At 57.9% G+C, this 16,114-nt stretch overlaps 1 protein-coding gene across 1 annotated transcript in view; it reads right to left on the reverse strand.

The window, feature by feature from the left end:
• The window catches only part of MYT1 (myelin transcription factor 1), a 46,759-nt gene extending 44,241 nt beyond the window's left edge, over nucleotides 1-2,518 (reverse strand). The window contains exon 1 of the mRNA XM_045296927.1: nucleotides 2,225-2,518. Coding sequence (XP_045152862.1) covers nucleotides 2,225-2,279 — 55 coding nt within the window. The 5' untranslated portion in view covers nucleotides 2,280-2,518. The remainder of the gene's footprint in view (nucleotides 1-2,224) is intronic.
• Nucleotides 2,519-16,114: the final 13,596 nt, after the last annotated feature.

Genomic DNA, 16,114 nt, shown 5'->3' on the forward strand with positions numbered 1-16,114 from the left:
CCCCCCCCCCCGTGGGACCAGAGTCTAGGACAAGTCCACTCAGGAAGCAGAGGGCAAGTGTGGGGCCCCTGGGGCATTCCTGAGTCCCTCTGTGGTGGCCCAGGCACTGACACGCTTTCATCTGCACTGGGGCTCCTCACACCTTCTCAGAGAGGTTCTTCCTCTGGGCCTCTGAGAGAAGGGTGCTGGCCTGGACTTCTGGGCACTCCTCTCTGAGAGCACCCTGCAGCTTTCCAAATGCAAGAGATGTGGGCCTGCTACAAAAAGGTGGCTAGCCCCTTCTCCTGGCCACAGCCACACTGCCAGCCCAGACTCCAGGACTGAGCAGACTGGCTGGGCCCACCACAGGGGGGCTTGCGGTACAGGCTGCAGGGTGGAAGTGGGCACGAGCCCATTCACTCAAGCCAGACTAACACCCATGGCAGCATATGCTCCAGCCTGGGGCTGACTCTTCACCCCATCTGACCACGGTGACACTGCATTTCCTCCAGCGCAGATGAGGGCAGGTGGGGGAGGTCCTGGGCAAGGTGCCCAGGCCTCACACAGTGGCTAGGCAGGGATGTAGATGTGCACTGGGCACTGCCCGGCTTGCAGGACAAAGGGGATACTCAGAAGCCTCAGGCCAGCACACTGAGCCAGGGAGAGGGGGTTTCAGCAGTGTTTGTGAGCAGGTCTCAGCAACATCGAGGAATCCCAGCGTTCATTAGAGTCGGAAAGAGCTGTGACCACCCTGAGACTCCATGGGCCATGTAGAGGGGACTCTGAGCAGGGGCAAGTAGGTGTCCATGGCGGCTGCCACTGGCCAGACCACGTAGCCTGTCTGTGCCTATGGAGAAGCTTGCGTGTTCAAGCTGACTGGGCTGCCAAAGACACAGGTTCCCGAGGTCACACTCACCCAGCCTCCTGGAAGTGACATTTCAGAAGCAGACCCGCCCCTGAGGCCCTGGCAGCATGGAGAGAGTGGGCAGTCTGCCTCTGCTCAGGTCTTGAAGAGAGGTCCTGGCCACCCTTGGCTGGGATCCAGGGCCGGGGCAGGTGAGCCTGGGATGAAGAAACCCATACCCACCCTCCCACCCCCATGGGGCCTTAAGGAGCTGGGGGATGGGGGCAGGGAAGGGCACCTCCCCCCAGGTGAACAAGGGCACCTCCCCACTCCTGCCTGCCTCCCTCCATCCCTCTGGTGACACCCCAGCACTGAGAACTCCACTCCCTCTCCCCACACTTTTGTTTATCTCTAATTAAGGGCCATATGGAGGGAGCTGCAGCACACCAGGGACCCAGGGAGTGATGGCCCGGAGCCTGGGTGAGACCTGGCCCAGTCCCTGGACCCAGAGAGGTCAGGGTGGAGAACAGAGAACATGGGTGCTGGCAGTTCTGAGGTCTGCTCAGGCCGGCGGGCCTTTGTTTACTGGCCTGTGAGACACTCTGGGTCCTCGGAGCAGTTAAGCTCCCAGGGCCGAATTTCTCACCCTCCTCTCCCAAAAGGGTCCTTGTGGCCACCAGTGTCATTGTCACCATAGTCCCATCACAGGCTGAAAGACGCCCGGAGACAAGCTGAACCCACTAGCACCCTTCTAGCAAAAACCCAGCCAGCACCCAACTCCAGGGCCAAAGCCCATGGCGAGCCTGGCCAGTGCGCTCCTCGCGGAAGACCCACACCACCCATAAAGCGGAGCGGGCACCTGAGCAGAGCCCACAGCACAGCCGGGGTAGCGGCGGGCAGCACTCAGAGGGCGGTCTGGCAAACCCTGATTCTCAGTTTTAAATACGAAAACCCAGTTGCGTTGGCATCACAACAGCCACCTCTCCCCCACCCCCCGCCCTGCCCCCACAAACATGACAGGAGCAGGCGCTGCCGCCGCCGCCGCTGTGGGGTCCGCGCGTCCCGCGAACACACACCCAGACGCCGGCTGAGGGTTCAGACGCACGCAGCACGCAGGACGGGCGCTCCCAAGACAGCCCCTCTACTTCAGGGTGGGCATCCGACGCCGGGCCCGCAGCCCCGGTGGCCGGCCTCAGAGACATCTAAGCCCACCTCTAACGCACAAAGTTTCTCCTGCGGCAGCACTGGCCTACCCCAGGACCCCAGAGGAGCAGGGGCAGCGGGGAGAAGCGCAGAGCCTGGAGCCTTCATCTTGGAAATCAGCTCCGCTCCCCGCCCTCCCGGCTCGGCCAAGGTGAAAAGCCAAGCCTTTGTCAGCAAAAGCCCACAATATTGACTTACCTTCCCTGCAGCTATTGTCTGTCCTGCTCAAAATGACATCATGGAAAGCAATCATGAAATTTACATGGGGGTGCAGGAGCTGGAGCAAGGCAGCTGCCTCCTCCCGGGGTCACATGTGGGGGACCCAGCGGCTCAATTAAATACCTTGTCCCCTCAGAGTGAGACTCCGAAGCCAGCTCGCTGCCGCGACGACGTCTCATTTACTTAATGACGGCGCTCATTAGCAGCAGTGGCACGGGCTGGCGAGAGCTCCTTTGTAAATACGCTACCCATGAACCCTTGGGGCTCCAATATATCTGTTTACTCTGCGAGGTGAAATAAATTTACAGCATCAGAAAGATGGATCTGCGGACTCGGGGAGCGGGCGGTACCCCGGCCGGCGGGAGCCCCAGCTCCCGTCCCGAGCCGCGCCGGCAGCAGCGCCGCACACGCCCTCACTGGCTCATAATTAATATGCAGCATAATCGGGGCTCATTTATGCAAAACACACAAAAGGGCGGGGAGCGGTACAACAGCCGCACGCACCCCCCTGCGCTTCGTGCGCCGGTGGTTCAGTCCGATAATTCCTAATAGCAGGGCCGGATGACAGATGCCTGGGTGAGCGGCTACCTCCGAGGCACTTGACGATATTTATTGGTGGTGAGGAAGATGACCTAGCAGGACAGGCAGGATTTATTCCCAGATGGGCCAGGAATGATGTGCGGCCACATCTGCATATTCAAACCCATGGGTAGGCTGGGGTGGGGGGTGGCGGGTTGGGTCGGGTGAATGAAGGAGGGATCACTTCAGGCAGAGCCAGACAAGGGCCCCAACTCCTCTCAGACCTTTCTTTGGGCTTGAATTTGTTAAGTCATCAGTTCTTCTCAAATAGGAGCCGCTGGACACCCCAGAGGTGGGTCTCCTGCCTGAAAATGTTTGTCTTTCCAGAGGAGAGCAGCTCCCTTCTCAAGTTTTCCGTCCTTCTGGGTCTTTTTAAGGAGACTTGAAATCAGCTGTCCAATGACAGTCACACACAATGGATGCCCACCCCCCTCCCCTGCCCCCTTTCTCCACCATCGGTCTGCTGACATCGGGAGCCCACAGCACTCACACACAGTTCAAGGGGACAGAAGTCCAGGGCAGAGACTCCCACTGGAAGGGAGTGTTCCTTCTTGGCGACTTACATAGAAGAACAACGCCCCCAACTTAACTGGCAGGAAGGACTTGTGCCACAGGAAACACTAATGAAACGAAACTGGAATATTTTGCTTTCCCTAGGAAAGCATGTTTTGAACACTCCCACAGCGTGGGCTCACCACATGATTTGATTCTTTTTTTTTTTCATGAATTGATTCTTACACACACACACACACACACACACATCCTCCCAGCAAGTGAAAGACACAATGCACACAGACGCATCATCCAGATTGGGCAAGAAGGAATAGCCACAGCCTGTGCTGGTCAAACTTGGAATGAAATATTAATTAGCAAAACGAGACCAGCTCCAGACTCCCTACCTTTTATTATTATTCTTTCCTAAGCTCATATCCATTAGCATAAAAGGACATATTCAGCTGAGAGCTCTCCTGAAAAGCCATTTCCATCTCCTCAGGACACACAGGGAGTGCTGGGAATTTTGCGTCCCCAGCCTTTGGCTTTCAGAAATTCTATTAAACTCTTATCGGCATGCTGCAGGCTGGGTCTGCCCCCCACTCCATTGTCGATGGAGAAGATAGACTGGAAGAAGGCGCTGCTGAATCAGCCTTATTCCCCAACAATGACCAGAGGGGGAGTTGTTTAATTCAGATATGGAACCACAGCCTTAAGGAATAACAACAAAATCGAGGTGACAACAGGGAGAAACAAACACAGGACACAAAAAGTCCTCGTTTGCGTGTGATATAATTTTTTTCAGGTAATGTACATGATATCTGAGTAAAACGAAATCTCTCAGCCACTAATGTTTTCTCTTTATAGAACAATATTCTCCCTGAGGTGTGTGGCCCTGGTGGCCATGCGTGGGGCCTCCGGACTCAACTGGGGACTTAAATCAGTCCTCGCTTTGAGCCAGGGGAGCCCCGGTGCCCCAAGATGGTTCAGTCATTAGCTGAGAAGTCGAAGGAACAAAGGGACCTTCGCATAGAAGGGGTGGGAAGGGCCTCTGCCGGCTGGCCAGTCCCTTGGTGCCGTGGGCCTGGGCGTGGGGGCAGCGAGCTTGGAGAGCTTGGAGAGCACCGGCCTGATCAGCACTTCGGACAGCGCTCCCCGCCCTTTGTCCCGCCGAAGCTGCAGCGGCAGCGACCGAGAACTTGACTGGTCAAGGAGCCCGGTTCCAACAAGGCTCCAGACGGCACCCACCCGCGCCCAAGAAGCAGAACCTGAAACTTTTCTCCTCGCGCGAAGTGAGTCCTGGCCGGGTTTTTAAACGACTGCACCCGTCCCTATTCCATACCAAGCACGGACTGCTGTCCCTTTAAATTCATAAAGGCCTCCGGGCAAGCTGCAGGTGACTTTCAGCCCGTCTGTCCGCTGCGACCAGCCCCTCCCAGTTGGTGGGCCAGGGACGCCACAGGGCAGAGTCAGAAGCAGATTTGCAGGTCCCCAACTTGGAGCTGCAGCCGCTCTCACTTGAGAAAGCGCTTTGTGTGTGGGGGGCGCTAATGGTCCCTTAGCTGGTAAGATCATTTCAAACAAAATGTAATTACTTGTGCAAATCTGCACACAGACATTCCAAGTGTCAGTTCATTTGCTTTATAAAAAACTCTTTCAAGTAATTTTGGCCTAAACTTTTCTGCATGTGTAATTGGCACCACCTTCTCGGGTGACCAGCTGGGGGTGAACGTTTGCTTGTTCCTTTCTGAAAGCGTCCCCGCAGATGGGCGCCTGCCTCCGTGCTGCAGACTACAATTAGGACCGTTGTGTGCGGCGATGGTCAGCATTAATATTGTATACGAACAGCTGAGGGCTGGGGGGGCGCTGCCCCAGGCAGCCCTGGCAGATGGAGCAAACAAAACCAGAGCCTCTTCCCCGACACTAGGGCCTGACTTCGGGCGCCCGCCTAACACTCGTCCGCGGGCCGCTCCCACCCCCACCCCACCCCACCCCCTTGCGCGCGCCCTTGATCCTTGGTCCTCTTGGACGACTTTCGCGTGGAGACATGAACACAGCAGCCTTTCATCCGATAGTGTGAACAACTCACCACCCACGTGCACCCACACGCGCGCACGCACAGGAGCCTGGATGGGGTAGCCCACGGAGCCCCAGCAGGTGGCAGCCCCCCTCCAAATACACGAATCAGAGTGCCACCTCTTCTCTGAAAGGCGGCAGCCCCAGCCTCTGACCCAGCCCAAGGAACCTCCCCTTCCTGGAAGGGCAGGTGAGCCGCGCAAGGAAGGTCCTCGTTGCTCCCCTCTCCCGCCCCACTTCCGAAGCGCGCTGGTAGGAGGGACAGCCCACGGCAGCGCTCCGGCCTCGGAGTCCACCGTGTAGCCAGATGAGCTGGGCACTGGGCCTGAGGGCCCGACCCATCCCCGAGGGCACCGTCTGTCACCTCCCAGCAGCCTGGCAAAGCGAACAGGGCAAGAGGGCGGGGTGGGGGTGGGGGGTATACGCACCCAGGAAAGTTCCGCAGAGCGTCATCCTGGCCGGGGGGCTCCACTCCAGAGCCCAGACAGCTCCTTCCACGCTGAAAAAGTTTCGACACAAACTTCTGAGCTGGGAGCCTGGTAGCTCGCAGCAGCCAATCAGAGCCCGTGCGAGCGGCCCAAAGGCCCAGCAGCTGCCCGGGAGGCCCCGCCCCAACGACGGCGGCCAGACAATGGGCCCCGCCTGCGAGAGTCAGAGGGGGCGCGACCGCTAATGGATGAGGGGCGCAGACGATGCTCCCACTAACCACATCCTCCGAGATCACAGGCCCCCCAGAGGGTTGTCAGGGCCAGGCCGGGTGGGGCAAGCGGGGGCCTAGGAAGGTCTGGCCTCCCCACACCCACAGCCTCCGAAGCCCGAATGGGGCTTGGGTTAACATCTCTCCCGCCCCCCGCCCGCCCACCTCCCCAGGCAGGGGCTGGGAATCCTGGAGAAAGGTGGGAGGTCCTCTAGGAAGGGGGGACACCTCATGGAGGAGGGGGGGAGACAAAAGGGGATTGGACCCGATCCTGCTCAGGGAAGAGGAGAGGCTGGGATGGGCTAAGGCCACCTGTCCTCCAATGAAACCTAGCTGAGCACCTTCCTTGCCCTGAGCTCTCTCTGTTCAATGCAGGGCAGTTCAGGCCTTCCCTCCAGGGGGATAGGAGTCTTGTTCTCAGAGTCTCCACAGCCCTGGCTGCAGGGAACAAGGAATGAACTCCTGGCTACTGGGCTCAGGGAGGGGACAAACACACCTCCCAGACCACTCAGGCAGCAGTGCACCTTTTCATACTGAGAAGGAGATAGCAACTCCAGGGCAAGAGCGCTTCAAGGGGCATCTGGTGGACAAAGAGCAGCAGCCCAAGCCAGGCTTGGAACGGGCCCAAAGCTTGGACCCCCACTCCAAGCTAATGTGAGCAGAGCCGTGGAAGGAAGAGCATGGAGCCTGCAGTGTGGCACTCAGTGATGTGGCAGGGCTAGTAGCACTACACAGTGGGGATGGGCTGTGTTGGCCTCCCTGTCCTCTCCTTGGGTCCCTACGAAGGCTGCTGTGGGTGCTGTGGGGTCATGTGACCTAAACTGGATAGAAAGCAGACCTAGGGCTCAGTGTCCTGGATTTAGACCTCAGAAAAAAATACTCACAGCTCAAAGGCCAGGCACGCTCCTAAGGCTCCAGGCTAAACCTGTCTTGACTTTCCCGCCTTTGGGTACACCAGGTGTCCTTAGCTTGTGGCCACATCACTCCAGCCTCTGCCTCTTCAACCATGTGCCCTTTTCCCCATCCATTGTCTGTGTCTGCTCTCTTTTTATGAGGGCATCCTACTGCAGTGTGACTGCCTGTGAGCTGATAGCATCTGAAAAAGACCATTTCCACACAAGGGCCAGTTCGAAAGTGCAGGGTTAGGCCATGGCATATCCAACCTAGAACAGTGGTCAGTGGTTTGGCTGTGAGGGCCCAGAAAGGCTGCGTGATTCCAGACTCATGTCCTGAGACATAGCAACTGTCTCTCTCTGTGTGCCAGTCTCTCTTGTTCTTCTGCATATCTGTCTCTCTGTGTCTCAGACGCTGTCTGTCTCTGTATCCATCTCACTGTGTCTCTGTCTCCTCTCTGCCATCAGTGTCTATGTCTCTGTCTCTCTATCTCTGTCTCTCCCTCTCTGTGTCTCTGTCTCTCCAGCCCTCTGTCCCTTTCTGTGTCTCTTTCTCTCACTGTCTCTCTCTGTCCCTCTCTACTGTCCGTCCCTTTCTCTTTCTCTCCCTTTCTCGGTCTGTCGCTTTCTGTCTCTCTGCCTCTGTCTCTCCTGTCATTGAGGGTGCATTGGCATCCAGCCAGGGCCCCCACCTCCAGCTCTCCTGTGAGACTTGCTGGTGTTCCATGAGATTGTTGTCAGTGGTCCCTGGACCCCAGACCACTGGCCGCTCAGATATCAGGCGCTGCACCTCGTGCTTCCCACCCCCTTCTCTGGCTGGGGGCGCCCCTTGCCTGGAGTTCATGAAGGCTGGGCATGTGAAATGACAGGGCACCCAGAAAGGAAGTGTGTGTTTAATGGTCCATGACTCATACATGAGAGAGCCCTCAGACACCTCTAGAATCAGGGAGGCCCAGAGGGCTCCCTTCTCAGGAAGTTCCTGGGGACCCCCAGACCAGCAGCACCCTGTGGGCAGTGGGCATGGAGACTGGCTTACGGCAGCTATTCTCACTCACGTGCAACAGCCAGGGACCCTGTGGCTAGCCCACCTTTCACGTGGGACTCCAAGGAGGTCTGCAGAGGGGTGGGGTGTGCCACATCCCCCAGGGCTCACCTTACTAATCAGGGAGGGAACCGTAATTGATGGCTGCAGCCACTATGCTGCTCAGCGCTGATAGTAGGGGTGTGTGTGGTGTAGTGCACCTCAACAGAGGAGGATGCAGCAGCCTGCAGCCCACCTTATGAGCCAGACCGGCCCAGTGAGGGGGCACATCCCTTCATGGCAACTGCGTGCAAGGGATTCCATCAGAAGAGAGAGCTCCATTTCTGGGAAATTCCCCTCCTGCCCGCCCGCTAGCGAGGGGTCAGCCCAGGGCTTAGCCCAGGGGAAGGCACCTTGTGCTCACCGAAGGCCTCAGGCTTGGGGGCGAAGGGAGGACATAAGAGGGGGAGGGGCTCAAAGGGGAGGGTGGAAACACTCAATGGGGAGGGGCTCCGAGAGGAAGGGCTTCATGGGGAGGGGCTCCGAGGGCAGGTTTCGTTCCAATTTTTAGTATATATGCTGCTGAAGCGAGCACATCCGAGGGCAGGTTTCAAAGGTGCAAATACTCATTGGAGCGGGACTACAAGAAGATGGGGCTACGAGGGGAAGGGCTTTGGGGGGAGCAGCTCCCAGGGGGCGGCTCCGAGAGTAGTGGGCGGGGCCTTGGAGAGGGTGGTGGGGGGAGCCCTGGCGTAGACCAGGGCGGACGTCCAGAGGGCCCAGGAGAGGGAGACCAGTGCTGCCCAGGCAGAGGCCTGAGTGAGGGCATCCGAGGACTTCCAAGCCAGGGGAGGAAGGAGAGGACCAGTACTGAGAGCAGACTGAAGGGGGAGGGGTGATCAGTGAGGGCCCCCAGCACCCGCAGGGAAGAGTCGGGGAGTAGGCATGGCGCGGGGTGGGTCGCCGGTTTTTCTCCTTGAGCCCCTCCCCCGTGACCTTTGCAGAAGCCCCTGTCCTGCGCGTGTGCATCAGCGTGAGTACACGCACACACGAGGACAGAGGGCTGGAGCCGGCCTGCTGCAGACCTATTTAAACGGCTAGGGAATTGTGCTCAGGAGCAGATGGCCTTGGAGATAAGCCGCTGGTTGGCGAGCGGTTGCCATGGCGGCCCAGCTGACTCAGCTCATTACCGGTCAGGACAGGCCTAGGGGGAGGGGTGCCCAGATCCCCCTCACAGAGTCCCCCAGTAGGGAAACACGCCTTGCACCTTGCACGGGGGCTGTCTGGGCGACACAGCCACCAAAAACAGAGCCTATAACAGATCAGGGACAGCTCCCCGAGGCCAGGCCATCCCAGAACTCCATGTGGACACAGATTCAATAACCCCAAGGTTGGGGTGGGAGTAGGGGTGCAGTCACCCACGGTGGGAGCCCAATAATGCACTGGTGACAGAAATGACTTTCTGCTCGCTGCGCCCTGGAAGAGGGGCAACAACATAGGAACAGCACTGAGGGTTCCTGAATCCAGACCCTACCCCTCATCCCCTACCTTCCATTGGGGCCTGGAGCCCCACAGGGTGGGGCATAGATCCCAGTATGACTTCCTCCCTATCACCTCCATTGAGACCCTCAGCCAGAATGCCACCAGTCACAATCACTCCTGCATGTGCACTCACATGTATACACACGTACACACACGAGAGAAAGTCCTCAGGGCACAGTAGCTGTCCCTGTCCTCTGAATCCCCTCAGCCACCCAGTGCCGTGAAAGCTCGCTTCCAATCTCCAGACAAGGCCCAGAGAGTCAAAGGTCACAGCTGCCTGGGCAGAGTCCACCACCTGGGCAGATGGTCTGACACCAAAGCTGGAGCCTGGGGGTTACTGTCCACCACCGGGCAGTAGGAGCCAGGCTTTGAATGAAAGAGCCCCAAGCTAAACTTTCAAAGTCAGTAGAGCCAGGACGGAGGGAGGTGCCAGCACAGCCCCACATGGAGTGAGAAGTAAGGCCAGCTGGAGTGGAGGGAGGCAGCCAAGGGCTCTGGGCAGCATCTGAAGGCCACATCCACAAGGTCCCCATGGGGAACCTCAGGGCCATGCGCCAGGCCAGCCTGGGACTACCCAACTGGACAGCAAGCCCCACCTGACAGCTCTACCAGGGCCCCAAGGCCACAGCTTGCCCCGGATGCCAACTCAATTCAAGCTCCAGAGATCCTAGCCTTCACAGGCTGAACCCTCCACCCCCAGATCCCTGGGCAGCCTCCCACCACACACACACACACACACACACACACACACATCCCACACACAAGTCCTGTGCCTGCTAGATGAGTGATTCCAAAATCCCTGACCTTTGGATTCCCAACCGACCCAAACTCCAGCCTCCCTGAGGCTGGACAGATAGGGCTCCTGGGAGGGTGGGTGGGTGGGTGGGTAGATGGATGGATGGATGGATGGATGGATGGATGGATGGATGGATGGATGGATGGATAAGTGGGTGGGTGAAAAGATGAATAAATGGACAAATAGATAGAAGGGTGACTAGATGGATGGAGAGTGGGTGGGTGGGTGCAAAGGTGGGTATGGCTTGATAGATGGATGAAACTGGATGGATGGATGGATGGATGGATGGATGGATGGATGGATGGATGGATGCATAGATGGGCAAATGAGTAGATGTTAGGGCTGACAAATGATTGGGACTGATGGATTGATGGGGCGAGGGACAGTTTATTCCACCATAAACTCAGAGCTTTGAGTATCTCATACACGCATCATCTCCCCACTTGGGCAGCCATGAGCCTGCCGGATAGAGCCTGGGATGGCAACACCCACCCAAACAGACAAGCCTGGGTGACCTGAATCTGGACTGAGGGTGGAGGGACAGCCCGTCATGTATCTCAGGTTCCGAACAAGCCACTGAGAACCAGAGTTCTATGGACACACTCCGCCCCAAGCTCCCCTCGGTGGTTTTCCTGCAGCTAGCTCTCTCGTGGTGTCACCTGGGCAGCTTAGTCTTCTGGTCATCGGCTGGACAGCTGGTCTCTGCTCATGAGTCCCTTGTCTTCCAACCGCCCCTAGGAAGCCTTGCACACAGGCACTGCCCGCACCCACGCACCCACCGCTCTGCAAAGTGTGCAGATAAACATAGGAGATGCACTTCCCAGAGCTGGCAGGGGTGGAGGCAAGAGGGTGGGGGGCTGTGTCCAGAACCTTCCACAGCAACCAGCAAGATGCTAATACCAGGATCCAAGGGAGTCAGAGAATGAGGCTTGGCCCACAGAGCCTCCTGTTGCAAAGTGCACCCCAAGCAGGGGGGTGGCCCCGCCTACTGGCCTCCTCAGTGCCATGCTTCACCAGGGGGCAGCTTGGACTACATAGCTCAAGGACCAGTGTGCAGAGGGAGTCCCAACGTCTTCACTGGGGGCCTGTGTGAATGTGCAGCCTGGACCAAAGGCTCCCTGCAACTGCCAGGACCCCCACTCCAACATGCAGAGCAGGGCTGTGCCCCATCCACCGGCTGCACATGCCCAGTCTGGGCTCCTCCCACAGAGCCCAGAGAGACACCCCTGACCCCACTGAGGGACACTTCAGCTTGCCCACCCACTGCACAGGAGCCCTAAGGAGGCAGCAGGGCTGCGAAGTCCAGCTACCTGTGCTCTGGGGTGCCCCCTGTCAGCTGCAATGGCCCGCACCTGTACACAAATCCCACAGCATAGGGAGGGAGGCGGGGCAGGCGGCCAGAGGGGCCCAGATGGCAGCTGTGCCAGGAGGAATGAGCAGCAGGGTCCTGAAGGAGGGTCTCCAGTCTCTGACCCCTCCCCCAAGCCTGGGACCCTCTGGCTTCAGTCCCTCCTCTCACCAGTGAATCAGAACCATAGTGGGCTGGGGTAGAGCCTGGGAACTGGGGCAGGGGGACTGTCCACTAGCCCACCATGCCCCAGCTCCACTGAGACCAGGGATCCACAGGGTCCATGGGGGCGATTCCATTGAGGTCTATGTCGGGGAGACCAGGACAAAGCTGTCACGCTGCCCCTCCCAGGGTACTCTCATAGGTACTGGCCCCTGTGAGGACACCACGACAGGCCACCAGCAGGGCAGCCCCACCATCTGGCGGGGCAATCCCTGCTGGCCTGTTGAGCCTGACTGCACCTGGGAGTGGAACTGGGAAGCCCTGGATGAGACCGAGGCCAGTGGTCTCCAGACAGGAAGAGGCGGGCAGTCCCACCAGCTCTGCCCTGAAAACACTGGACCCCAGCCCAGGGGAAGGGACCATACCACCACCAAGCAGGCCCATACTCAGCAGGCATGGCAGCAGAGCTGAAAAGAGGAGCTGAGTGCATGAATGTGTGTGTACATATATGGTATGCACATCTGTGTGTACCTGTGTTTGTGTGACCAGGTGTGTGCATGTCTGTGTACATGTGACTGTGGGAGGGTATGCAGGTCTGAGTGTATATCTATGTGTACAAAATTGTGTGCATCTGTATTTCCATGAGTCTGTAGGTCTGCGTGTGCATCTGTGTGTGCAAATGTGCATGTCAGGCCCCCTATGTGCATGCCTGTGTGCTCCTCCCTGTGTGCATGTGTCTGAGTGTGTAGGGCTGGGTGTGAGAATGTGTGCATGTGCCCCCCACCTCTGACACCTGCACAGGCTCAGGACAGGTGCTTGGGAGGAGCTTCCCATGGCTTTGGGGATGAGGTGCCTCTCAGGGACCGGGCTGGGCTGTGAGCAGCTGATGGCCCCTCCTCAGGACACTGTGTCCGTGAGAGTCCCTGGAGTGGGTGATATAGGAGGAGAGTCTGTGTCGCAAGCAGAGGTAAGGTTGGTCTCCTCTGAGTGAGGGCTCCAGTCAGGGCAGACTCCCGAGGGCACAGGGCACCCCTCAGAAGTGTGAGCAGAGGACCCTGCCTGCCGTCCCAGGCTTGCTTTGCCAGCTCAGCACTCTCTGGCAACCCTGCTCAGAGCGGGGAGTGAATCGCCGAGTGTCTAAGAGGCTGCTGAGCGCAGGACAGATGGGTGGTGTGTCAAAGGATGGACGGAAGGAAAGACCATAGCCCCCCACAGATATCTGAAGAGGCCGAGCTGCAGGGCCCGGCAGAGGGTCAGAGAACAGGCCCTCTTTGAGAGGCTGGGCGAGAGGGGAGGGGCAGGCGGAAGATGGGGGGCAGGAGGCCTGCACAAAGGACTCTGTCTGCAAAGCCAGCCGCCCTGCACCTGCCCTGGTCCCCGTCCACGCCAGCACCACAACACTGACCACCCCACCCCCACCACTGTCCACGCCAGCACCAGAGCCCTGCCCCCACCCCTGTCCCTGTCCAGGTCCACACCAGCATCAGAATATGGGCCTCCTTGCCCAGGGACCCAGGGACCCAGGCAAAGCCACTGGGGTGGAGGGGGCGGCAGGAAATTGGTGCTTGGCAGGCGCCTGGCGGGCAGGGGCGCCTGCACACCTGGGCTCTGGGCCTCATGAGCCAAGCTGAAGCCACTGGGGCACAGGAGGGGCCGCAGCAGTCCCAGGCCTCTGAATGGTCTCTGGGCTGGAGGTGGACTGTCAAGGCTGGACAACCCCCAGGAGCAGCTGCTGGCTAGGCCGAGAAGTCAGCCCCTCCCCCAACCAAGTGTAGCCACCAGCCCTTCCTCTGCTCAGGGCCAAGGACCAGCCCAAACCCCCACTGAAGCCTGGGCAGGTGAGCCCAGGGACAGGAGAGGGTAGGAGTAGATCAGGACCCCAGTCTCTGACATGCAGAACTTGGAGGTCACAGCGGGGTGTGCCCCACATGGCACCCCGCCCCACACATAACACCTCCAGTCAACTAGCAGCTCACTCCACAGTGCACCCAGTCCGTGCCCAGCACCTTCTATGCCAACCCAGCTCCATGCACTGTGAACAGGTCTCGCCCACCCCCCACTCTGCTGCTCCAGCTGGAGACGCACATCTGCCTGCATGTCCCCAGGCCCTGCACTAGACCCGGGCCAAAAGGAGCGTGCTTTCTTCCTAGCCCATCCAGTCCGGCCACACACCACCGGGGAGGCCAGGGCAGAACTTGGACCCAGTGAAGGAGCTGAGGTGTGGGAGGATCTCTCCCTTCCCTCCTGAGACCCCTGTGTTTGGCCTGTTGGGACCCTACCCCCTGGGGGGGGGGCATTCAGAAGCTCTGCACACAGGAAGTGCTCGGTCAACCCCGCTGTGTGGAAGGGGTGTAAGAGAGCCCCTATACCAGCCTCTCAAGTTTTTCAGTCACTCTTGGAAGATCAGAAACCAAGTGTATTAGTTCGGATTGACTAGAAAAAAAATTCAGAGACACTCATATGTGTGTAAGACAGCACTTTATATAAAAAAGCAATTATATATTGAGAAAACATCCCAGCCCAGTCTAGATCAAGTCCATAAGTCCAATATTAACCCATATGCCCAATACCAAACTATAAATTCCTCTTCAGACTCATGTAACACATGCAATGATGCCGAATGCAGGAAGATCACTGGTCAATGGGTGGAAAGTCTTGTGGATCCAGTGGCAGTGAAAGCATCTCTGCACTGGCGTGGGTCTCCACGTGGCTCCTCCAGGGCTCTGGCTCCATCAGCATAGCTCCATGTGGCTTGTCAGCAGGAAGACAAAGCAGAGAGAGAGTGTCTGACCTCCAGTCAGCTATTGATCTCCCTCTCGCCTCCAAATGAGGTCATCAAGCTGTGACTTGGCTGACAGGCTAGACTCCACCCCTTCCTCAAATTGACAGTAGAGTATGTAGCTGCCATACCAAGGCTGGGCCCTAAGGGATAGGCTGGCAGGGATGGTGTCTTGAGCAGAGAAGGGCCCCAAATGCTCATCCCCCCATTTCCTCTGACACCCCATGGCCAGTCCTAGACTGCCCCGGGCAACAGAGGCAGGTCCCCAGGCCCTTGCTGTCACCCACGCACCACCCATGCAGATGCCGCAGTCAGCTGCAGCCTGGGGTCGGTGCAGGCCTGTGACCAGCGCCACCATTTAGCCTCACCGGGGGCAGGGGCTGGGTGAGGCCCCACTGCTCCCCTCCCGGCACCAGAGCTGACAGCACCTCACAGGTGCCCACCAGGCCTCTGTGCACATGCACACACACACCACGTACACAGGTGTACACGCAGGCACACATGTACCTCCTATACATGTTGAGGTAGTTACATAATCTGGTGTCAATTTGAGAGGATTACGAGTGAAGGGGTGGAGTCTGGCCTGTCAATCAAGATATAACCAATGAGGCCTCTGTGTGGGCCTGGCCTTCCCTTAAGGATTCTAGGAATTCCAGTATTTCCTCCTTAGCGGTGGGAGACACTCTCTCTCAGCCCACTCTCTGTGAGACACTCTACTGACAAGGCTGACTCCCTGCGAGACATCCCTGAGGAGAAGCCACATGGACCTACCCTGATGCAGCCCTGGGTGCTGGAGAAGCCACGTGGAAACCCATGCCAGCACTGAGATGCTTACACCGCCACTGGATCCAAAGACTGTCTACCCACTGGCCTGTGATCGTCCTGCATTCAGCATCACTGCATGTGTTTCATGAGTCTGAAGAGGACTGTATAGATCGGTATCGGACATAGGGGCTAATATCAGACTTGTGGACTTGGACTGGATGGGGCTGGGAGGCTTTTTTAATGTACAATCACCCTTTATATAAAACTCTCTCTTATGCACATGTGAGTGTCCATGGATTTGTTTCTCTAGTCTACCCAGACTAACACACATGTGAACATGTGTGTGAGCATGATTGCATGTGTATATGCATGGACACATGTGTGCATTGAAAGTGCATGCTTATTATTCTCCTACATGCATTTGTGTATGCATATGAGAGGCTTCCAAAAGTTAGTGGCAAAAATGGAACAAAATGGCTGTTGCCACCACCAAGCCCACTGCTACCGCCTCTGAGCAGAGAATGAATTCCAGCTTCACACCGAGGTGAGTGATGGGACAGAGTTTGGCGGCTCCGTTTACCAGCAGGTGAACAAGAAGTTGGAGTCTGCTGTCAATCACTCCTGGACAGCCGAGAATAGCAACGCTCGCTTTGGAATAGCAGCCAAGTATCAGATCGACCCTGACGCCTGCTTCTCGGCAAAGGTGAACAACTCCAGCC

Source organism: Echinops telfairi, unplaced genomic scaffold (assembly GCF_000313985.2).
Source record: "Echinops telfairi isolate 266 unplaced genomic scaffold, ASM31398v2 ScPeMD7_7414;HRSCAF=8452, whole genome shotgun sequence".
Classification (NCBI taxonomy): Eukaryota; Metazoa; Chordata; class Mammalia; order Afrosoricida; family Tenrecidae; genus Echinops; species Echinops telfairi.